Source organism: Grus americana, chromosome 4 (genome assembly GCF_028858705.1).
Source record: "Grus americana isolate bGruAme1 chromosome 4, bGruAme1.mat, whole genome shotgun sequence".
In the NCBI taxonomy this organism is placed as follows: Eukaryota; Metazoa; Chordata; class Aves; order Gruiformes; family Gruidae; genus Grus; species Grus americana.
In genome coordinates this window covers 7594949-7620064 of record NC_072855.1, presented here as the reverse complement: position 1 = coordinate 7620064, position 25116 = coordinate 7594949, and the positions used below count along the sequence as shown (strand labels likewise).

Sequence of the window (25116 nt, the reverse complement as noted above, 5' to 3'; positions counted from 1 at the left end):
AACAAACCACCGCCTGCCCCAAACCTGCCACGGTTTTTCCGGGCTGAACAAGAAATAGGTGTTTATGGGGTGGCTGCAATTAATAAACAGAAGAGGGAAATTGAGAGAGTTAAACTGTTCCCACATTTTTGTCATTGTTAATGTAAAATAATACATGATTTTGTGATGTGAATGGAGTTTCTCTGTGTTTTATTTAATGGCATCGAGGGCATAAATTGGTGCAGAGTCAGTGGTGTGTTCTCTGTCCTTCCGTAAACACACCCCCTCCTCCTCCCCATAATGTAGATCCCGTATTTCTCCATCAAGTGATGTCTTATTTCATTACTGAATTGGTAAATAAAATAGTAATAATCCTGAGAATTGCTGTAGTTGTGCTCAGTAGAAGAGTTTAATCAATGAAACTACTATTTTGAAATGAAACTACTACAGTCACCTTTGTGAATTTTTCAGTTCAGTGTTGTCATATGTAGTTAAGGAGTAGGGGGAGCATGCAGCTTTTGAGCACACAGTATATCTATGTGTAAAAAGCTCATCGTCGTAAATATTGTATACGCTATGATACTTCATCATAACGTAATGTTCCCGATAGTGTGACAAAACAGATTACAAGTGCCTTTATGTTTGTCAGTTTGGTTAGCTCTTGATTTGTCCTGCTGTATCATAAAGATAAATAGCATCTACCCTTTGTTAAAAATGCCTGATGCTTCAATTTACTAATCTCTCTGTTTGTTTCTAAGAGTTATTGTTTTATTTACAATGTAAACAGAGCCGTTGTGGTACTTACTTGAAAGTGTAATCCGAGAGATTAGGATTGGGCTGGCTACTGTGAAGTGTTATCATACAGATACAGTAGCATGCTTGCCAACATTTGAAATGTACAGTCAGTCCCTCCTTATCAAATAAGAACATCTACCACAGATCAGGGACTAGCCTGGGTAGTCCCTTTTGGGGAGAAAATTGACATTATCCCAAAGCGCCTGGTCACATGAATACCTTAAGAATAAAAAAAAAAAAAAAGCTTATTTTACAAGCAAATAGCTTGAACAGCAATAAGTGTATGGAAAGGCACAGGTTTAAATGTCTTTTAAGTAAAGATGCTGAGAAGCAACATGATCTTTAATTTGCTTTTGTGAAATATAACAATTACTGAAAACCAGGGAAATAGTTTGGACTACAGTTGCTTGTTGCCACTCTGTCTTTCCTTACCTATCACACATTTCACGGAACGTAGTTATTATAAATGCATCTGGAGAGGTTGGCTACTTGTGTGTTAGAGACCTGCCTTTAAGAGTAATATTTAGGTTTTCGCCTCCCAAGCCAGCTGGGAGCACTGATGAGGTGATACTCTCCAGCATGTGTCAAGCTTTCAAATCCCGTAGCAGTTGGCAGTATAGCAACATAGCAGCCTCATCTGAGGCTCCCTAACCTTCTGGCCCCGTAATTATTTATTTAGTGAGAGACTAGAGATGGAGTTACACTTTTAATACGTGTCCTAAAATTTGAGGTGAGGATAAAAGTTGTAGTACATAGCCCTTTAGCCTTAGTTCCTCTGCCACACGTGCTTTCTCGCTCCCAGACAGCGTAGCAACAGATTTACAGTTGGGAAGACAGACGTTCCCAGCTGTGTTTTTTGGTCTCTCTCTCCCCTACTGCCTTGAGAGCAAAGATGGTGATTCATTTTAATCTATGTATTGATCAGGAAAAGATAGCAAACTTGCATTACAGATAAATCTAAAACTAACATTTCCTGCTGAAATATAACCCTTTACTCCCTCACCAGTATTCCTCTGGGAGAGCTGGAGAAGTGCAGCAGTGCTTCCAGTTGTGGTGGGCGTTTTAGGATCTCTGAGCTGCGATTACAACAGGATCTTTTCCAACGCAGAGTAATCCTTAGCCCATCTCCGTGTGATTAATGTGCTCAGAAGTGTTTTGGGAATCTGGCAGCATCAAAGTGTCAGCTGGCTGAAACTGATGTACGACCTTACACTGTGGTATTGTGGGGAGGAGGAAGCGGAGAAGGTGCCTCAAATTGTTTATGATGTGAAAAAGGGTGCTGTGAGTCCCTGGATTAGACTTTTTTAGGCGCTTGTGGGGCCCCATCCTTTAATGTCCAGCTTTGGTTTGAGGGTTGATATGAGTAAAAACTTGAAATTGTTTTTGAACCCGGCCAGATACCTATCTGGTTCCTCGAGGAATACAAGACAATCCCTGGGCTTGTCTAATTTGTGCCACCTCATAGCTGCTGTGTGCGGCCACCTTGGGGATGGGGAGTATCTGGAGCACAGTGTGCTTCAGCCGCAGCCTGGGGCTCTGCCCGCTGCCAGGACCAGGGCCCAGGCGGGAGCTGGCAGCGCTGCTCGCTTTGCTCTTGCTGGCAGAGGGACACCTGCCCAAACAGAGGCCTCTACCTCTGTAGGCGCCACAACAGGCAGCGTCTTTAAAAGAGAAAAAAACAGTAATGAAATAATAATTAAAAAAAAAAAGGCTCACAAGGTAAAATTAAATTCCAAGTAAAAAGAAATCACTCAAAAGAAACCCCTCCTGAAAAATATCTATATATTAGATGAATAGGTTAATAATTTTTTGATGCGCAAAACATAGCGTGCTTGTATTTGCTGTAGCAGAGCAAGAATTTAATTTTTGAGGAAGGTGATTATAAATTAACATGTCTCTTTTATGAAGTATTTTTGCCATTTCATCTCAAACATACCATGTTTCCTATATTATTACTCCATTTACTAATTAGCCAGTTTGTGTCTAATCAACATAATTGAAAAATGACATTGATTTTTTTTTTCCTTTGAACTAAACATCACTAATGCTATAGCATGTTTTGTGTTGATATTTATTTTGCTCCTCTCTGCATTTTCATCTTTTATTATACTTGCCTTTTTCAAGCGGCATTTGGAGGAACTTCATTGCAGTGTACCTGCTGGGGTAGTCAGCCAGAAGGGATTCTCTACAGAAGCAGCAAAAGCTGGCCTCAGGGCTGGGGACAATTGTTCAGAGTAATTGAAAGTTGAGGGGTTTTTTTTAATAGAAAGCTTTTTTTTTTTGTTACATATGAAAGCTTTGTAGCTCCAATATTAAAATATGAGGAAATGTGATTATATAATTTTGCTTTACATTAGGTATTTTAAGGCATATTTTAATAGTTCTATTTACAGGTCAGTGGATGTCCCTTATCCATGCCCAAATCACTTTCAGTGAGTTGTGTCACCATGAGCAAAGTTACATAAGTCTGCAGTGAAAGTTGTTCATGCTTTCTGACTCTGTATGTATGCCAGAACGCACCACGTTACCCCTCCTCTCCTTTTAGTCTTTTTTAGGGAAGCTCTGGTGCCGACTCACAAAAAAAAAAATAAATAGGAAGGCAGAAGAGAAACATTTCTTTCTTGACTTGAGTCACAATTCCAAATTCCTGTAGGCAGTCCAAATTTCATATTGTTGGATGTGCATTAATGGTCTTCCTGAACAGCCCCAATATTTTTTGATAGATTCCATCTTGTGCTGTCATGCGTGGACACGCCCTGAGATAAGAGTGGTGAGAGGTCTGTCCCAGCGGGGTAAGCTGGAAGTTTTGCAACTAATTCTCACACTACCATGCGGAACATGACAAGAGCGTAACTTCTGCTGCCTTTTAAAGCAAGTGTTGCTTTTGCCACCTTCTGTGCTTGGTTGACATGTGACCTTCAGAAGCGAGAAAAGTCTGTAGTTGGGAAACCGCGGCGGGCAGCCCAGTGTTATGCATGTTTACCTAAATGTGTCTGGTCTTGTGCAAAAGGAATGGAGGCCTTCATTCACGTTGGACAGTTGGAGCAGAGTATAAACATGGGTAAAGCAGATGGTGGTCTAGGAAAGCTGAGTTCTAGGGACAGAAAAGAGAACGGTCCTGCTTTCTATTTTGCTCATGTTGGAGCCTTGGAAAGCCAGGCTGACTGCTGTTGCTACTACCGTGTGGGGTATTGTTCCTCTCTCGTCACCCTCCAAACGTGATCAATAGGAATTAGCCCATGGCTGCCGTCTGATGACAGCAGGAATGGCAAATCCAACTCCCCAAGGCTCTCCCTGCTGCCTTCTCATCGAACTGTATTCCTTTCCTATACCGGGAGTGTGCACTGTGTGCCGTGAAGCCCTGTACCTGGGCAAGCAGAGGAATGGCCGTGTCCTCTGCTGCATCGTGCTTGGCTGGTGCACTGGCGAGTCAGAGCTCAGAAGAAAGCCAGGAGGGAAGCAGCACTGCAGGGTATTTTCATCATCATCTACTACACATACTTTTTTTTTTTTTTTTCACTCTGCAGAATGTCATCGTAGCCCCTGCATGAGTCAGAAGTTGGGAGAAGGAGCCAGAAAGGAGCTATACTGAGATGTGTGCTTTCCAGTCAGATTGGGCTGATGGGCAGGAGGATTTGCAGGAAGGGAGTGCTGCCCCAAGCAGCCGTTAGTCATAGGGATAGTCAGAGAGAGGTGCTGCTGGGGGCTGACAGACAAGAATGTCTTTGCCATCGATGCAGATCCCAGTATCTTTAATTTATCACGGCAGAATTTATGTTGGCCTCTGTGGGACTTTTACCTGAATATGGATTTTCAGAATTAGCTTCTATTTTAAGCCAAACTGTCCAAAATTACCATTTCTTCTTGCACATTTGCAGCATGGCACTCTCAATCCAAAAGAAAATGTATGGCTTAGCAGAAACAGTGGTGTGGAGCACTTCATCAAAATTCCCAGATGAGTCAAATTTCATTAGATGGTTGCAGCCAGTTTGTCTCTTGCTGAGTATGTAGCTTTAGTCTTTGCAGAGTCATGCAGGACAAAAGTGTTTAGCAGAGATAACCACAAGCCAGTCTCCAAACTCTTAAACTGATATTTAAATATTTTTTCTCTTTAATGTGTTGTACCAGATATGTTAAACTGTTTATTTTCAACCAGATAATGAGCGTTTTCACATTTGTGGTCTACCATCCATCTTAATGCGTGTCTAGTGCTTCACTGAATAGTATTAATGTGTATCACAGCCTTTCTCATGTTGTTGATTTTCCCGTTCATATAATCAGCGTTACTGAGAAGTGATCTTCAGTAATTCAGTGTTGTATGTGTACGTTCCCATGCTGACTGGAACTGGCTAGCGAAGTCTTTATCTTAATATAGTATTTCTTGACTAATACAGGTCATTAAGATACTGACCAAAGTCATTGCAGCATTTCAGGTTTTATTTTGCAACCTCACCAGATTTTCTCCTGCATGCTAAGTGTCTCCCTCTGCTAGTTGTGTTCCTTCCCTAGACTGCCTTGTGCCAGGATTGCTGTCTTTCATTTCTGCTACTGGCTTTTGGTGTAGGAAGTCTTGTTCATTTTAGTTGGTTTGCATTAGCTTTCAGGATCCTTTGAGATGAAGAAATGCAGTATCAATTTTCAGTACCTCTATAAACCAGTTACTTGCACCTAAAGGACTTACTACCTTCACCCTCAATCAAGATTTGTAGTTAATACTGCAGTCACTTTATTCCTTGGTTCTGTCAAATTTTCGTTGATTTTTCAGCTCCTACGAGACTTTCAAAGCCTATTTGAATTTTGTTGAACTTGCAGATAGTTCTTAATGTGGAATCTTTTCTTGTTATCCTAAAACTAAAGTGACTTCCTACATCTGCTCTGGTTGGGATTCGTGGTCAGCAGTTTAGCCACCAAAGCACTACTCCTTTGTGAACTTTGAACTCCACACAACCAGACAGCAGATTTTTATTTTTTATTTTTACAAGCAAAAGCAACGTCTAAGAAAATAACCTTTTATCTGTGTAGAGCTGGATGTATTTTAGCCACGCCAGTCTAGATAAAAAGAATGTCTTGCATTTTTTAAAAGCTTGTGGGAGGAGGCTCACAATAGAGGCTCCATTGTACTGTTAGTACTGAGCGTACAGGAAATCACAAATTAGCTATGACGAGAGTATTGCAGGGGAGTTTTAAGTTTACTTAATTCCCATAGTATTGTATGGTTTTGAAAGGGTTTCACAATCCATTGCCTTTTGGGTTTGGTTGTGTATGTTGTTTGTATCTGGCAGCCCCTCTGTTCAGGGTTTTCTCTTAGCATGTCTTTGTTCAAAAGGTTTCATATTTTGAATCCTTGAATCCAGATGACTGACTTTCTTACTGTAAATACAGAGGCATACAAATACACTTGGTATTTATCTCATGACTACCCTGCAGCCATCTAAAATTTAAATCTAGCATTATGTATTCAGCAGTGAGAACTATCTCCTTAGAGCAAGCAATGGGAAAAGACTTTAAGTGGGAATTTGGAGAACTGTAAGCTGCAGGCACAACTTTTCTTTTCCTAGCAGATTTTGATGCTGCAGGATGTTGAGTTACTCAGCTTCCAGTGATCGAGGGGAATTGGAGTGGGCTTACAAATCTGTAGGATCCTGGCTGCATCCTACATACCAAGCCTGAGTTATTACAGGATCACCCTTTTGTTAAAATTTTGTCCAAAGATTGGTTTGGCTCAGTACCTGCCGTTGAGGAACAAGTTCTGTCACTCAGTTGAAAGAACTAGGATTATGAGGACTCTCCAGAATCATAAATCTTATTTTCTTAGTCCTGTAAATAAAGTACAAAACAGTGTATTGCATTGAGTTGGTAATTTAGAATTTGAAGTACTGTGAATATTACAATTTTGCATTTGTATTCATAACTTTACTAGCATCTTCCCTCTGGACTTGTTTTTAAGCCTGTTAAATTGTGTTAGTGATTTTTTCTGAGCTTTGTGGCTTTGTTTTTTTAAAAAAAACATAAAAAAGTCTGTTAACAAATACATAAATAGAAAATACCCACAAAGAGTCAAAGGGAAAAAAAAAACCAAGAAATTGAAAATTAAGTTTAGGGTTTTTTTGACTGTCCTGGGGATACTGTCTTATAGAAATGATGAATTTTTCAAAGTGTGGTTTACACAACTCTAGCAGCTATTGAAATACCCTAAAGATTTATTGGCAGGAGGGGATTTTTTTGTGCAGGAAAAAAAAGGATCTCAAAAATCATCTAATTCTCTCTCAGATTTTCAGAGAGAATTAGTAAAAATTAGTTTTCATTTTAGAAGGCTAATTCAAAGAAAGAACATTAAACAGTGATTATTTTTATAAATAGTAAATAACCTCATCTGTTATATTTAAGATTTCTTTGATCACAAAAGTGCATAGTGAAAGAAGCAGTGCATGAATAAGCCATATGATACCTGGGAACTGCTCACATTTCATTAAGTACAATTTTAAATCAAGTTAGTTAAGCTCTAGTGCAAGCCTGTTTGAACTCTTGTTTAAGTGTAAGCTAGGCTTATTTCACATTTGCATTAAGGTATTTAGGAATGGGCAAAACCAAATCAAAATGTGGTACTTTGCAAAGACTTTATATGGGGCATTTATGTTCTAGTTTACAAGCATACTTTAATGTAAATACAACTTCTTCGTGTGGGATTCGTACCTCTCTATGAAAGGAACTTCACTGAAGCACCACCTATGTTAGGAAATTAATGTTCTACTTGAGAACTGAATTACTTTCTTGAAGTCCTTTTCTTTTTTTTGTTATTCAAGAAGTTTCTCATTACTAAAAATCTTAGGTAAGCACTGAAGTAAAGTGTAGGGTAGCTGACTTTCAGGGCAAATTTGGTCTAATTATTGTCAGGAGAATTGGAAGAGAGAGGGGAGCACAGACAGCAGTGCTAGCAAATGTCCTGAGTGGCCTGGATGATCTTGGTGGTCTTCTCACTCTTGTGAGTAGCCTCAGGAGTGACGTGGGATAATTCACGTCACTTTTCTGTGCCCAGTCGCTTCATGCGTTCAGTGCAGGTAGCGATGGTGAGGTTACCTGGGAAGGCACTCTGGGATCTGTTGGAAATTAGAGTAGGATGCTGTTAATGGTGCTCTGAGTAGGTGCTTAGTAGGTCTTGTGTCCTGTTTTATCACAGGGATATGGTTTGGGAGGCAGTGTGCTTTCAGTTGTGAACTGAATTAAGGTAAATGCACTTAATAAAAAGGCAACCTGTGACTTGACTGAGCACAGCACTGTAGAAAATATTCTGCTATGATTGAAGGGCTTACTTTTTTCAAATTAAAAATGTACTTTCCACCATTAAAGCTCTTCCTCTTTAAACAGCAAAAATACCCCTCCTGTATATTTGAATCGGGAAGTTGTATTTCACCAATTAGCTTAACAGGACATGCATGCAAACAGACCAGCAAAGTACTGGTAAGTGATGAGGCTGCAGCTCTATGTGCTGTGCACTGCAATATGGGGATGTTATGCTAGCACTGAGTACTCTCGCTCCTGCTGAGCTATGAAGGCTTGGAGCTGAGACATGATTGCAAGCTATTTTTACTTAACAGTTGAACTTTGGAAGAGAAGTAGTAAGGGATAATTTCTTTCAGTTTGAGTTTGCACATTGTACGACTATTAAAAACTTCAAGACGACTGTTAAGTAAAGACAGCTACTTGAAGTGCCAGATGGAAAAGAGCAAGAAAACTGCCTTCTGTTTAAAACAGAAAGGGGATTTTTGCTCGTTTTGTTCTGGGGTCTTCTCCAGTTGCTGTGTTGCAGTTTCGGTCGTGAGGCCCATTCAGGCATTAGATGCAGAGTGAGATGCATTTCTCTCTTGTTAATTGTATGACAGAATGCAGGCTTCGAACAGCATCTTCATCACATGGTACCAGGTCTGCATCACAGCGCTGGGCTACATTGCTGAAATCACGATGGCGCCTTTTTTTAGTTCTTACTCGCATTGTCCAGTAAGTGCTCTTGGGGACATCGCAAACATTTCTGCTATTTTAGAAATGCACTGGCTTTCTCAAAAGCTGTCATGGTTTGTGAAATACGATAAGGGCTGTTTGGTTTGGATGTGAGACCCCTTGATTCATTCTTTTGCAGAGTAGTCGATCATCTTAATATGTCTATTTTATATGGATTTAGTTCGAGGCCTATGTTAGGTTATACATAAGTTGGAATAATTGGAAAATGTGAAAAATGTGAAGTATTCTTCAGTTGGCTAAAATTTTTAAAAGGGTGTTTTTTCCTGCCAGCATCTGGAAGTCAGCCAGGTGAAAGTTAACATTCCCACAATACCTTTTCTGTGGGATAATGGGCAAGTTCAGGACAGCATTCTTTCTTTCATTTATATAAACAGACTGTGCTGGCCAAGGCTATGGGAGAAGTGTTACTGAACATGAAATTGTTGCTGTTCACCCTCGCAGTTGTTGCTCTGTTGGCAATGATTTATTTTTTTTATTTCATTATTGTTCTTCTGTTTATATTTAAATAACATGGAGTCTTCTGCTCTGTTACCATTTAGGATCTTGCCCAAGGCAGTGCTATATGAAAAATTGATGCGCTCTATGGATGATTTCATACACGGTAGTAAAACCATGTAGCTAGTACAAAACTAACTTTCAGAAGCTTTCAAAAAGTAGAACAGTGTTTGTAGAACAGTAGAGTCTCTTTGACAATAGATGAAACGAGGTGAAGGTCTGAGAAGCTGAACTGACCTTTCATCTTAACTCTACTTTGCCACCCCTGGTCCTTCCAAACCATAGCAGGAATAAATTGTCAGGGCAGTATGGAGCCAGGTGTTCTATGCCTGGCTGACAGCTTTCAGTTGCCACTGCTGTTTTGAGTAGAGGTGATTTTTATTATATTAAAGATTGATGGGAGTTTATTAAAATACATTTTTCCCTGTCAGAATTCATCTCTCTGTACTTTCAGAGTTGCTGTACAGTTTACATACTGCAAAGGTTATTGCAGAGTGCATAACTTTGCATATATAGTTTTATCAGTTAGGAATATTCAGTGTGTCTTAAGCATATGTGTAGACTTTCTAATTTATTTTTTTTTTTTTAGAATCCCAAATAGGAATTTAGTGTGTACTGCCTCAAAGTAGTAGTTTGTATGTGAAGAACTTTGCAGAAATAGTGGCCTCTCCACTCAGATGAATTATCATTTCTCAACTTCTACAAAAAGTATGGTAATTCTGAGCCAGGTAGCTGTGGCCAACCTTAGGTAAAGTTGGGGGAAGGTAGTCAGAAACACAGAGAATTTCAGAAATGCTAAATGTTTACAGTTTTCTTGGGCTGTGGTATAAACATTGTTCTTATTTAAAAGTCATCTTAGTGACTTCAGAGGATTTCAGCTTAGGTGTTTTCTACCAGAATTTTTTTTTTGTAACCTTTAAAATGGCAAAGTCTTTCCTAGAAAATGCATGGGGTTTATTATCAATGCTTGTTTAAAAGGGCAGCAAGCGTCACATCTTAAAAATTAAATTTTTAGTGAATTATGAATTAGCAGAGGGAGAAATGTCTGGTGAAACCCCTCATCTTTTGTGCTGTCTGGATAGGCTGGGATGTGGCCATATAATTATTCCCTTTCATGCACTGATGTCACTGAGGTCCCCACACGGACTGAAGCTGGTAAATAAACCTAAAAATCATTTTATGTAAACTTTGCATTTTTCCATGCAGTGTGTAGGTCCATTGTCGTGTAATCTGTATGTTCACATAAACATGAAGTAGTAGGATTGGTACTTGTAATTTTCTGTTCTCTCTTCATGTAAAATGCAGCAAAACCATAAAATTCAAGTGCACTAAAATGCATTAATGGTGGTATTTCCAACTTCCAGTTCTGTGACAATAATTTTTCACCCGTATTAAACATCTAATGACTTTAAATATTTTTTCAAGAAGTGAATAGGAAGAAAAGCACTGTTGCTTACTTGATAAAATAAAGACATATTAAGAAACAGAAATCTATTGTCCTGTCTTCAGTTTGTATTCATTTAGGACACAGGCTTTATGGACCTTTTAGTTGGAGGTTATTTATTTCTCTAGGTTTTAAAGAATAAATACTCAAACTGCTGGTTTTGTTGCATGTAATTGCCAGTATCTTGGAACTGGCTATATTTAGATCTGTAGCATTCTTTTCTATTGCATATTTCTAAGCTTCTTTGCTTAAAATAAGTCTGCTTTTTTCACATACAAATGCATACATGTGTGAACCATATATGCCGTGTATGAACTTCTAACTTACTCTCTGGCTTTTTATCAACCATGAAGTTGAAGTCACTCATACACATACAAAATTTTAATTGCATCAGATATGTATGTGCACATCACTACGTGAGCTGCTTGTGTGCAGATACGTATCTGCTCATTCCTAATGCGCTTGATTTTGCAACTAACACTCCAGTAGCGGACTGCCTAACTCTGCAAGCAACTCTGCTGACTGATTGCAGAACCCTGGTACAACTCAGTGTGAATAAGGAACAAAGCAAGACCTTCTTTGATAAAGAAAAAAAATAAAATCCTAATGAAAGATGTGCACTGAATAGTAACTTGTGCTTTCGTGTCTACCAACTGTGAAACCTCCATAAGAATTGCTACTATTGTATGAGTGTTCCCTCCTTCTTAATAGAGGTGTTCTGTATCCTGTTTTTCTTGTTGACTAGAGAGTGACAGCTTTTAGAAGTATTGTAATGATGAAGTGCCATTAGCCGTATACCATTCACGTCTTAAATTGCATCCTTTGTTGTGTTCTTTGCTATTCTTGTAAAATAGTTGGGTAAGGTCAGGATCTTGATTTTTCAGCCCTTCTGCTTTTTTTTTTATTTTATTTTCTTGTTTTGTAGGTTATTCATTTTTTGTTGAATTATATGTATTTCTGCGATCAGTTGGCATGGAAACATGGCTGCTTTATAGGCCAGTAGCTTTTAGCATTAATTTGCAGGTACTTGTTTTTGAATGTGAAAATGGAAACCATTTATGTTCTTCATCATTCCCCATCATTAATACTTGCATGCTTTCTGATGCAACGTAAATTATCTTTCCTTCTGTCTTAGAGGGGAGAATGTACTCTTTTTAAAGAGGAAAAAAAGTAACTCCGCTGCATCATGTATACTGTATTAAGATGACAGTACTCTGTATAAAAAATATTTTTATACACGTAGCTCAACAGAATCAGTGAAACAAAGCCTAACACCAAATCTTAACTTTAAGCCCAGAAAGCATGTAACACTTTTTAATAATGCAAAATCACACGACTCTACTTGATGTTACCCTTCCTATTTGTATTTGAAGAGCGCCCTGTTTTCCTGTAGGGGGTTGCTGAATTTGACTTGGGAAAGGTTGGAAGTTTGCTTTCATCAGTACCGATGAAGGTGGGGGAATACTTCTGCTGATGTTTTGTGATTTTAGTTAGTGGAGTTTGCAGCCTCAATACTGGCAAAAGTGAACTTGTAGACTTTTTTAGAATTATTGCAGCAGTATGTGTGGTGACATGATGGTATGCTGCAGTGACTGCTGCTTGGAGAAAAACAAGTAGCACTGTCACACGTCTTCATCATGAAGAATAGTTAGACTATTAGTGTTGGTTCACATTTATAGAAATTTGAAACTGTATCTGAATACATACTATTTTAAGTATAGATAACTAAATATCTAATTTAAGACCTGCTATAAGCAGGTGCAGACTGCTTTCAGGGTAGTTGCGTTCAAGTTCTTTAGGATGAGATTTAATCTCATTCTAATTTCTAATAGCTACAGACTGTTGACTGAAGAGCTTTATACAGATTGGATATGCAGAATAAAAGTAAGATTTGAATTCATTTACTTTGGCTCATACTTCTCCATCCTGTTCCAGACTTCAAACGCTTTGTTTCACTAACCATTTCATAGGGAGCATGCAAAACAAATTCAGTTGATACTGCTCATAGCTCAGTTTTACATATTTAATAAACAATCAGTTCATCTGGCCTATTTGAGTCTGTTGCTGCACTGCTTTTTCTTCATTCCCTAAGTTAAAGGACACAGAGTTCAATTTGAAAAGTGTAAGTCTATGCAGGATTTGACAAATTTCAGTGAAAGAACTACAGATCTGCAGATTAGGAATACATTGTTCATGCCGCTAGTCCTATTTTATGAATTTCATGGTATTACTCGGCAACCATATAGCTCATTCCCTCTGGACAGTTTAAAAATATAAATTGGAAAACAAACCAAACAAAACCCTATAGGTGTAAACCCCACATTTTCACATTTAATATTTTCTTTAAATAACTTCAGCGGAAAAAGAAATAGTTTGCTTCATACCAAACCCTTCTACTGAAACTGTTCAGAGCCTGCTTGTAGTTACTTGCAAGTGGTTTTCTTGGAGGTTGAGAAGGAGATTTCAGTACAGAAGATGAGGGCTTTTTGTGATGCTTTCAGCAGTTTGCAGATCAGATTTTTACTAACCATGACGCAGCTGTGAAAAGAACTTAGGCCATGCCACTTCCTGTGTGGCAGTATCTCATCATATGCGCAGAATAAAAGCATTTCTTGTCTCTCTCCCCCTTCCCCTCCATTCTCTCATAAACAAATGGGTCTGTTAACAGAGAAGAGTGAAGAATAAATGAGTCCCACCCTTTTATCATCTCGAGTACTTGTCAGAGTAACTGGAGACAAGATGCACTTCTGTGGCTGTTTGTAAACTATTTCTCTTTTCTTTTTTTTCCTCCCCCCTGCCCTTGCCCCTGCCCCATCCTTCCCTGCAGTGCCTAGTGGCATTCCTGGTCCAGGAAGGGCAGCAGTGAGAACCACGTTAGGGGAAAAAACCCACTATTCATTCTATTAATTGATTTCATCCGTTACTGAATTCTAACTTTTCTAGCTTAGATGGATCTCTTCTTTCATGTTCTCTCTGGAACTAAATTTTCAGTAACCATCATAGCCTCTTTCTACATATTTTAAATTCTTTAACTAGATCCGTGGTTGGTGTCCTGCAGTGCTCACAACTCATTAGTTCTGACCGATGGTAAACATTAAGTTCACACAGCACTTGTCACTTATGTTTTTTTGTTTTGCCATAAGATGGCTCCCAAAATTCAGGACAAAACGAGTAAGTAAAGTGTACTTGCTGTTGTATGATCCCTGCTCTCCTTCAATGTTGGAAGAGAGCATCTTTTTCAAATTCATTTATCCACAGGTTGGGTACTCATTGAAATCAACAGTGTCCCTTCTGTTGGGGAGCTCTCCCATATTCTGTTGTGGGTGCTTGCCAGAGATATAAGCTACTAATTGTGTTGTCCTTTAAATATTTTTGGCATAAAAGTTTAATTATCTTATATGAAGTAGTTAATGTGCTTTAAGGAATATATAGTCCTGCTCGAGTTTTTTATCTAAGTGTTCTGGAAAGTACCTGCAGAACAAGTATGAAAAGAAATGTATCAAAACATAGACAGGTATCAAAGTGTCCCTAGAAGAAGTTTATATCCCTAAAGGAAAAAAAAAAAATTACTAAAACTTTTATTAGATGTGCAGTTTTTAGTGACTCCATTCATTTTGCAAGACATTTGGCTGCTGTGAGATTGTGGTAGACATTGTATGAAGTTGGAAAACAACAAAGTTAGTTGTCTGCAAGGTAATAAAGCAATAAAAAGTGTCTTAATGATATTTTGTTTAAAAGTTGATATGTTGCAACTTGCTGCAAGGTAATTTTATAGTCACTAGCATTCAAAACTTGGAAAGCAGATTTCTGATGAAAATACTGGTGGGAAGCCTGGGTGCTATCAGTATTCTTAACTTTGAGTAGCAATTCAGAAAATTCCCCGAGGGTCACATTTTACAGGGTATTGTGATGTTGTAGACTTTACAAGAAATAATGCTATTTTTAAAAAAATAGGAGAACACACAGGTGGAGTTGCCTCTTAAAGCATCTAGCTCTTTGACCAGCACCGGCTTACTCACTTTTTGTATGGATCTTATTTTATCTGGTTTACAGTGCCGACCTGATAAATGACCCTCATCTGGACTACTCGTGGATGTAGAATTTTCAGTACAGAGATTTATTTTCCAGATTCCATCTGCTATTCTCAGCACTTGTTTCTTCTCTTCCTTTTTGTAACTGAGATGATTGTCCTGACCCAGGAGGGGCAGAAAGAGTGGAAAGATTGATCTGAGAAAAATATTGTAAGGGCTACAATTTCCTCTGAAATAGCAGTTGTGCTATCAAAGGACCTAATAAGCAAAAAGGGAGTGGTAATAACCAAAGTTAGGGAGCAGAAGCAATAACTTCTGGTTTTTTACTTTTGCAGTGATACACCGGCACTGATTTGCTTTGCTTTACATCTGGAAAATAGGGAAAATAATGTGTTATGAAGACCTGTTGCTCTGTTGTTTCTTGATCTCAGGAGCAAGGATTAGCTTTATGTCCTCCCATGCCATTCTGGAAAATAGTCATAATGCTTTCTTGGTTTCTGGGAGTTATCTGATAGCTGTTGTCTTGCACTGGGCAAGCACTAAGCTGTCATTCCCTCTCATTTTTTTCAGAAATTGCAACCAGCAGGAAGCAGTTAGACTTGCTTTCCAGTATCTTTCTGTATGCTGCGTCTGTTTTCTGAACAACAGAATGAGTTTCAAGATTCGCTTTGAGTTTACTTGCATGAAGTCGGTGATCCTTTGATTATCTGTGGATGGTGATAAAATTCCAAGTTACTTGAGTGTTTCCTGTGGCTGTCTGCTTTTAGAAATACAATGCTCCTGCAAGCCTTTCAGCCCGCTGCTGTTTATCCTGCTACTGACATCCCTCCTGTTTCTAGCTTCAGAAAATGTAGAAAAAACATAGAGTAAGTGGTCTTATTTTAGAAATTCTTTATCACATCTAATACATTGGTCTGGTTTCCATTCGAATTGTTTCTCATACTGTTGTCAATCTATATTTTGTTTTGAAAGGAAGTCGCCGGGGTCCGTTTTTTGTAACTGTCCGTTTTTCACAAACTGTAACGCTGCAGAAGTCTGAGGCTGTCGCTGCAAGAGGGGGAGATGACATTTGTGTGACGCACATAAGTGCCGTGGGCAGATTTTGTAAATGTCTCTGCTTGCAGATTGGGGGACACAGGAGCTGTAATAAGTTGGGGTTTTTTTGGTTTTTTTTTAAGGTAAAGCATACATGGAAAAGGCTAGAATAAAACTACAAACTAATGTCTTAACTTCATTTACTGGGAAATGTAATAGTGAATTCTTTTTCCAAAATGCAGTGCTCAATCAAACCAAGAATATATAGTTGGAGAGAGAACCTGTTAAGAAGTCTCACCTGTGTGAAGAATGAAGGGTACCCTTTTGCCTTAAGATTTTGTAACTCTCAATAATGGAGTCCATAATTCCTTTTATAATACTTTATTGCAACTGATGTTTTTAGCACTGATAAATGTCTTATGCTATTTACAGAGATAGAACATGACTTGTGCCCTGAAAAATTCATAATTTGAAGCCTTTATCTGCAGACAAAGTATTTTTATGTGTGTGAATAGACCCTGTTCTAGTTGAAAATGGTTAAACTACAGAGACTAAAAGAAATGTTACCAAGCCTAGTGAAAAAATGCAAATATGGGTCACTTTTAAACACTTCTGACTTTTTACCAGTTTAGTGGAAACAACTTAAAGCGTTCAAAAACCATCTCTAAACCTCTTTAGTATGTGGTATGTGTGGGAAGAAATACTTTGCTTCTCTCATCAAGTCATGGGAATAACTCCCGATTTTAACTGTGTTTTTCACAACAGCTTTAACTGTAATATTGGGACCAGAGCGTTTGTAATCGAAACCCAAAACTTTACTTGAAGAAAAGCTTGGTAGAACAGCTCTCTTACATCATATGTTTTTATTATATTATGATTAAATGTAACATGATAATATAAACCCAGCTTTTGCCTTAAACTGCCTGTTTTATTTGGCACTTTGACTGTTGTTACTGGCTTGTTCTCAGTGAGCTTGTCATTTTTATACATCCTGTTTGCTTACCTTCAAAATTAACATCTTTTCAGAAAATCCTATTTATTCAAGCTCTGTTCGGTTGCAGAGGACCCTGGATGGGAGGTACAAGACTTTCAGTATGCTCTGGACTTTTTCATTTTCTTATTTTTTACAACAAAACTGTTCTCTAGTTTGTAATCATTCATCATCAACCATTTTGTTAATATTGACAGAGAACAGCAGAGGTCAGTGGCTGTGGGAGGAACCAAAAAGGGAGAGAGAAAAAAGAGCTTTAAGGAGCCCTTTGCACTGATTCAGTGTTTGTCGGAGTTGCTTTGGTTTTCAGAAGAACATAGTGGAGTGTAGCTCAAGAGGGAGTTTATTACCCTGGTTCAACAGAAACCTTAATACTATGTTGAACTGTTTCTTTTTAATTACACTGGTCTTAGAAGTCTGTCCTATATATATATATATATTTGTTTTTTTAAAAATTGTTTTAGCTGTGTATCTTAGAGGAAGTTTCTAGCTCTCCTCCCTTCTTCCCAGCCCTGAACAAGAGTGTCATGGTATTTTTTTTTTTTTTTTTCCTGTAAGGATTTCTGACACATACAGCGCCATGATGTTCAGCTGAGAGGATGGTGAATCACATTAGATGCTTTCCCAAAATAATAATAAAAAAAAATTATGAAGTTACAAAGCAAATTGAGAGGTCAGTGTTCAATATGTAAAATATTTCCGTACTGTTATTTTTAGTGTCATTCGAGTGTTCTGCTGACCTTAAAAAAATTAAACCTTGTGAAACTAATTTGATTATCCAAGGCCCCACACTTGCTTATCTTCAGACTTTTTGATAAGGAAAATAAGGAGTGCCTCAGGTAATAGTTTAACGTTCTTGGTCAAAGTGCAGGTGTGCTGTTAGAGAAATTGCTTTCAGTGTTTGGGATCAGAATAAAGGAAGCCTTTGATGTTGGTCCGCTCAGGTTATTGGGTTTCTTTCTCTGAGACAGCATCCTGTACAACATCTAAAATATGAGAAAAGAAGCACAGAGAGTAGCCATCAGGACAGGCTACATTCAGAAATTATATTCTGTAATAAATCCTTGGCAGTGTCTTTAAAACATAATGTGAAATTAAGACTCCAAAAGGGATTGTATTGACAATGCTAAAAAGTGATACTTTTTCCCAAAGCATACTTACAGCTCAGGCAGTGGTGTAAAGCAAAACAAAAAAACCCCAAACCTGCTGGAATAAAATAACTTGCCGTAGAAGAAAAAAATTGCAGTTTTCTTCTTTTTTCCTTCATAGTACAAATACATAATATTTTACAGGCAAATCAAGAGTCATTCCTTGAGTGTATTACATTTTAAATTAACGTTATGTGGCTGTTCAGCTTTTATCAAAATCACAGCCAAGATACCAGTTCTAATAACGTGATTTAAAAAAGAAAAAGCAATGCTTGCATGCTTCTTTTATATTGCATACATGGGTAAAAGAGCAAGGGTAAGGGCCACTGATGTATTTCACTTCATGTGGCAGCGCAGCCCTGTTACGCCAACCTGTTCTAGACTTGTGTTCTGCATCCTAAATATTGTCCTCCAATCCTCCAGGACTGCTGCTTCTGTGAAAAGTGTTTTAGTAAGTCTTGGCATGATCTATATTGTTACTGGAATGGCTCGGGGAGTTAATCGTTCTGCTCCTGTTACAATTGTTGAAGCAGATTGTTTTTCCAGTTCCTGTCAGCAGGAGTTTTCTGGCTTTTTTAAGTCACTCCCACCGACCTATAAAGTTTATGGGCTGAAATATAAGCTCAGTTGTGTTTTAAAGGAGAGTTTGGATGTATTTTAAGGTGGGTTCCCCCCTGCCAGTTGCCATTATCAGCCTACTCCATGGTAGCTCTCCTGGGAGAAGATGACAGTGGATGTGTACCCCAATATATACCCTGCACATGGTATATCTGATGCAGTCTTGATTCATGCATTCAGTTCTGTATTTTAGAGGTACTGCCCCATCAGTAACTGGGAAATGGATGTCCATAGTTAGTTACGGGCAAACATGGCTGCTGGAGTGTCATAATTCTCAAGTTCTTTGACTCTTCATTTATGGGTACTGTCCTGAGCTTCATTGCAGTGATTCCTCTTAGTTATCAAGTAGTTCATAGCTTTGGCCACAGCGTGTGCGAGCAGGGGCATTTCACAGTCGCCGTAAAACTGGTGGGATAAGTAACAAAGTTGGCAGCCTTAGCCAGAATTTCTCAGAAGCTGGGATTGATGGGAATGTACTCAGCTAAGGCAGCTCTGCCATCGCTAATTTTTTTTTTTTTCCCCCTTCCTCCTTCCTTTACCTATTGAAGCTAAAAATACTTGAAACAGTGAAGTATTTACTGTGTATAGACACTGAAAAGCTGCACATCCAGGGAGAGCTCAGTCCTTTAAAATGTTTTGCCTTTCTCTGGAGTTTGCTTTCATGTATCTGTTACTTGAAAATAGTGCTTCTGCAATGTTTTTGTGTATGTTTTATTGCTGATACTTATGCTTTCTCATCTTAGTATTTGATGTAGTTGTTGCTGAATATTGTCATTTGGTTTGCTTTTTAAACGGTGATAGACAATTAAAACATTTTACAGTAGCGAGTTATGCTATTACTGCTTGTTCATTTGACACTAAATAGGTGTGATTCATATTGTTTTCAGTCTTATTTTGAAAAGTATTGGTTAAGATTAGGCATATTGTTACAGCATGCCTCGAATATGTAATTTGAGTAATTTTTTGACAGATGTGAAATACTTCTGGTTTTCACATGGATGTTTGAAGTACATGCATAGTAATAGAAAATGTTGCCAGATGATTTTGTTTCCCCTTAACAAAACATTATTTCCGATCATAGGCCTTCAAGATGTGCCTTGTGGGACCTCTGTGTTTTGTACACTGACAGGCGTTTAGGATTTTGTGTGCGTAGTGGTGGATGTTAGACAAATAATGGCAAAATTACTTGATGTTTAAAAAGGACTGTTTAGGGATCACTATTTAAAAACACAAAAGAAACCCATTTTCCATATCTGAGAATGGCAAGTAAACTTGCCATGTGAATACAGAGAACTAGTGCGGAATCGTGACTCTCAGGTTCCACTAACGGCAGGGAAATGTGGGATTTTCTAAATAGAAATCATTGGCTTATTTTGTTTCGATTGTACCAAAAGGGAAAATCAAGTAAGATAGTTGTCTCAAAATATACTCAGTGTTGAGACCTTTGTGTTGCATGCTGTAGCAATTGCTTGGATACCCACGCTCGTTTCTCGCAGGTGGTAAAATGATGCGATGTGTGCATAAATCTAAGTACTATGGAAGTCTGTGGACCAGGCTGGTAATTACATACTAGTGGTTGTATATTTTGTGTAAGGGAATGAGCTGTGAATGTCCTGGAGAGACATCTAATCTTTGTAATTAGCAAGAGGATATAAGTGGGTGTGACTACTGTGCACATCATTGGGTCAACACAGTGCTGGAAACCACTTTTATTTTTCTTGGTCTCTTGCAGTTTAAGAAGGAAGATGACTTGTTTTTACTGATTTTGGGTAAATAAAAAGCAGAGAGTGCAATAGTATTCATTGGCCACGCTCTTCCAGTAAAGTTTCAGTGTGTTTAGTATTAACCTGAGCCCTGTAGGCTTCAATAGAGACTATGCATACTCTTTAAGTGAAGCTTACGCTTAATTTTCTGTTGTGTGTGTATCATGAAGTCCAGACTGTACTCCTTTGAAAATTAATTTGGGATTGTTCCTATTAATGTCAATAAGACTTGCAGCGGGTTCCTAAAATCTTAGGAAACATAGTTAGAAACATTAAATGAGGAAAGAACAAAATTAAATTTAATCTGCTAAGTAATTCAGGCTTCTGAGGGTAGCTGTCACCTTCTTGTACGTACCCCTTGTTGGTGTTCTTTATTTAAAAATATTATCCCCTCTGCCCACCCCAGTCCCACATCCCAAATCATGGGAGATTACATCCTGCTCATACTGAAGGTGGTGGCAAAAGGTGTTGGCTCCAATTCTAGTGGAATCAGGAGATTTTTGTATTGCATATTCAGCATCTAAATATGCTGAATATCAAAATAGTGAAGGCTGGTAAGCGCTTTTTTTTTCCTTGCGCCTATTTCACTGATCCGTGTACCTGCATTGTACTTCAATGTTTATTTCTGCTTTTACAGCTTTGCTCTACCTTGAATCTAAATGTCGCTTGAGGTCAAGGTGCACAAAACAATGAGATGACCAAAACAAAGTGTGAAATTTAAAAATGCATGATGTGTCAGGAACCTTAAAATATGTTTTTAAAGTATGGCATTTCTAGGAATTTTAATCGTGCATATTGGCAAATCTAATTCATAACAGCTTCTGTGTTCATGTTATGAGTGGGATATTTTTTGCTTGTTTTGACAACTCGTTCTTTACTTGAATTAATATTAGCATTTATTTTTAAAAAAACATGTAAATTTTTTTTGAGGGCTTATGGTAAATAAATGGAAGCTCTGGCTGAATTTACAGCCTAGGTAAGAATATAAAATAAAGGTAAATGCCACAGGGCATTAGTCTCATGCTACATGTGCAAAACTGTAAATTAGCTGAATGTCCAACCTGTTATTTTTAGGTCTTATTTTTGTAAATATTGATTTGATTTTTTTCAGTAGTTCACATTTTGTTAAAAACTTAAATCACTTTGTTTTACAGTGCATAAAAGAAGTTTCTTAGGACAAATTCTTTAAAAAGGACATTGTCAAGGGACTTTTCCTACTTATATGATCTTTGCACTTGTAAAAATCCCCAGGAATGTGAAAATGAAAACTCTCCTTTGCCAGGCTGCTGTCCTCCATTTCATGTGCATATTGGTTTGTCATTATAGGGTTACTGATAAGTGTTGTGCTTTTTGGCATTGATGTATTTTTCAGAAAAAAGAATTGAAGCATTTGTTTTGAAAAAAGAAAAACACATTTAAAGAATTACATGGACTTTGCAAACAGATTTAAGAAAATGAAAGGTAGGTCAAATTTTGGGCCTACAAACCTGACAGTGTCCTTTACTTTTGACATGCGTGCCTTATTTGAGACATTCCTCATCCTAATGATGTTGTATTAATCAGTGGCAGAAAAATGTGAAAATTACATTGTTAATCATCGTTAGTAGCTTACCTTGTGGCATTTTGGTATGTTTTCTAATGTCAGCAAATGGTGACAGCCTGCTTTTGGACCTCTCTTGTACAATGTGATCGCTTTAGTTACTGTCAGTTCGTAACATAAAAGGTTGTTTTACGAAAGGTTTAAAATAAAAGATAACAGCCTAGAGTATGTCAGGGAGAGCTTTCTTATCCTCCAGCTGTATGTCAAATGGTATTTATTGGCTTCAACTCTCCCCATTGGAGTGTGGTAGACAAAGATACACCTTCGTTTCAGGAGCGACAGGAGGCGCAGGTAGAATTTAGGAGGGAGAGGAAACTAGCTTGCTTAGGTAGCTCTCTTTATTTTCTTTCAAGTTTAAAAAAATACATCTCGTGCTAAGGTTGGTCTGATAATTTGTAAGTCCCCATGCTGCCAGAGGTGTGGAGGTAATTATTCACGAGCTGTCCTCTCCAGTTTTGCTTATGAAGCTGGGTGATAAGTTCATTAATCCTCTGGTTTGAGAGCACCACAATCACTTGAAATGCTTGTACGTGGGGCTGACCTCCTGTTGGGTTCCGCGGCTGAAAGCTGCTTTTTACACTTCTAAGATTTTTTTATGTAAAAGCTGGACTAGAATAAGATTTTGAGACTTTATATTTCTAAGAGCAGCTAGTCCAAATTGCAGTTGCGAAAAGGCACTCTTCTGTTAGCTGCACGGTGGCTGCTGCACGCGGACAACTGCTCTGTCTGTGCACACTTGTACCTGGTATTATTTTAGAAAAACTCCAGCAGTCACTGGCACGGTCGAGCTGTTGCTGGGGCAAGAGCTTCACCCACCCCCAAATTATTTCCATATTGGGGGGAAAAAAACCCCAAACTAATAGCCGGATTAGAGCTGCCAGGGGAAACTTTGGTTTTTTTCTTACGTACATTTAGATGACCTTAAGGGCCTGACTTATACCCAACAAAACCAGCAAGTTCAGAGTTAAGGCTTCTCACTCCATCTCCAGCACTGACTGGAGCGCTGGGCTCTCCAGCACAGATGGTATTGGAGATCCCATCTATCCTCAGATCCCTGCTCACCTAGGCAAAACGTTTGCCGCCTGAGTGGTGCCGACTGTTCCAGGTATGTCTGTTTACAATACACCTGCTGTCCTGCGCAAGGTGTGTGTCTTAACAGTCCGCTGGTTCCCCTGGTATGTTAATGGCCGGTGGCAGCACAGCAGGTGTGGTGGAAAGCCAGCAGCGAAAGGGGGAAGGGGACAGATGCAGTGAGAAGCTTTAACTTTGAGTTTCCTGGCTTCTGTGAGCACAAGTCAGACCCTTAATGTTGTTTTAATGTATTGTTTGTGTTTAATTTTTTAGTAAAAATTTGAACGCCATCCAGGCTACAGAGGTTGCAGTGGATAAGAAGTTTAAAAGCTTTGGTTCAAGATTACAGGAGGCTGCAAGAAAAATTAAAGACATGGAAATGAGGATCGAATGACAGGCTGCTATTTTGCCTCAGAATACTGAAGATTGTAAAGCGTTGAGAAATCGAATTCATGACCCTGGAAATCAAGCTCAGATTAAGAAATGTCAGGTTGGTAGGGGTTCCTGAAAGTCTCAAGTTAGGATAAACTGAGATTGTTTTCCCATAACAAAGATTCTAGGATGGTGGGGGTGGATGGTATAATTTTTGTTATCTGTGTTATGTGAAATGCTATGCCCCATATACCTAAATAAGGCAACTAAGTGAAATTATTATTTTTTAAATTAGTTTCACATTTGTGGTGTTGAATGTCACTTTTGACCAGTTCACAGTTATTCCTCTGTGGCACTGAGTTGCATGATTTACTGTTAATGCAGGCATGGAAAACACTGCTCTTAAATACCCATTGCTTTATCCTGCCACTCCAAGGGTCTGCTGCAAAGCCAAACACATGGTACGCTTTGACATTGCCAGATCAGAAACAGGCAGAACGTATCTAAGTGGTAGAAGTAGTAGTTTTTTGTTCCAAGGGTTCTGATTCACAGTGAAACTGTGTCTTTCCAAATGTAAACTTTAAATAATGACTGCCACTGTGATTAAGTTACTGTAAGTTTACTTAAGTGTTGAGTTATTGTCTGCGAATCAGTGATACGGTATTTAGGCAGAAAGGTTGTGCAACAGGAAGTCTATGCTGAAGTTCAGAAAGGATTTTGGCAAGCAAAGGTTTGTAGGGTTTTCATGGTCAAGGTTGCTGGATGTATGTGAGTTCTGGGGACTCTTAACAAAGTCTGAGATTCTCTTGGGGAGGATTTATCCTTCTAGTTGTTTTTCCTGACTTCCGTTTCTGTGCTTTGGGGCTCGGTCTGGCATGCCACTTGGCACCAACATTAGACATGAGTAAGTTGGTTGAAATCAATAGATATACTGTCGTGAGGGGAAAACCAGACCACATCTTTATATATTTACAGAAATCATTATTTTAAAGGGTTGTGTTTTGTGATACTATATCTCATGATTGATACTGTATCTCATGATTTTCTGAGGTAGCTCTGGCTCTAGTCAGAAAAGTGTTTCTTAAAGTGACACTTTTTAACCGCATCTTCTATTACCTGTCTGGACTATATGCGCTCTTCTGTTAACGGAGGTGCTTTAGTTGTAGCTAAGGGTATCATCTGTGCCATAGTTTTTCTCATTCATCTTCAGCAACTTTAGTATCAAAATTCTGTTTTCTTTTTTTAAATTTTATTTTAGCTAGCATTAATTAAGGCAATGACCATAACATTTCAGTTGTAAAATGAGCACAGTTACTCTATGCAATATGAATAGAACTTGCAATGTCATTTTTACATTTATTTCAAGACATAATTGCATTTTATTAATGCTATTACATATACTATTTTGAAAGAAACATGAACAAGTCTATAACATGCTTTATTTTAGGGTGTTTCTAAGTAAATTTAATGTGGGGGTTTATAATTAAGTTCCCATTAAAGGATACTAATTATTCTCTGCATAACTATGTAGCTTTCCATTGTGTATTCATTTAGTGTTTGTGTCCTGTACCACATTATTAGCGTGTGGTTTATTTACTAAAAATGACTTTATGAAGATTATGTGGCTGTTTCTGGTTCAAACAGGTAACAATAGTAAGTTAGCAAGATGCATGATTTGAAAATAAAAATTAAAAAAGGCTTCCATTTAATTTTGGTGGCTGGATATTACTAAAAGAATCTGCATACCAGAAGTATTTC

At 38.3% G+C, this 25116-nt stretch overlaps 1 protein-coding gene across 14 annotated transcripts in view; it reads left to right on the top strand.

Moving 5' to 3' along the window:
• Positions 1 to 25116, top strand: part of CTBP1 (C-terminal binding protein 1) — a 249104-nt gene that overhangs the window by 182455 nt on the left and 41533 nt on the right. For 3 of the 14 annotated variants that reach the window (XM_054825644.1, XM_054825646.1, XM_054825643.1), the window contains exon 2: positions 23260 to 23476. The exons of 7 other annotated variants lie outside the window; for them this stretch is intronic. In XM_054825644.1, the coding sequence (XP_054681619.1) occupies positions 23470 to 23476 (7 nt within the window). In that variant the 5' untranslated portion in view covers positions 23260 to 23469. Of the gene's footprint in view, positions 1 to 21687; positions 21777 to 23259; positions 23477 to 25116 lie in introns of all 14 variants that reach the window. 4 more of the 14 variants (XM_054825642.1, XM_054825641.1, XM_054825639.1 and 1 more) reach the window with 2 other exon arrangements.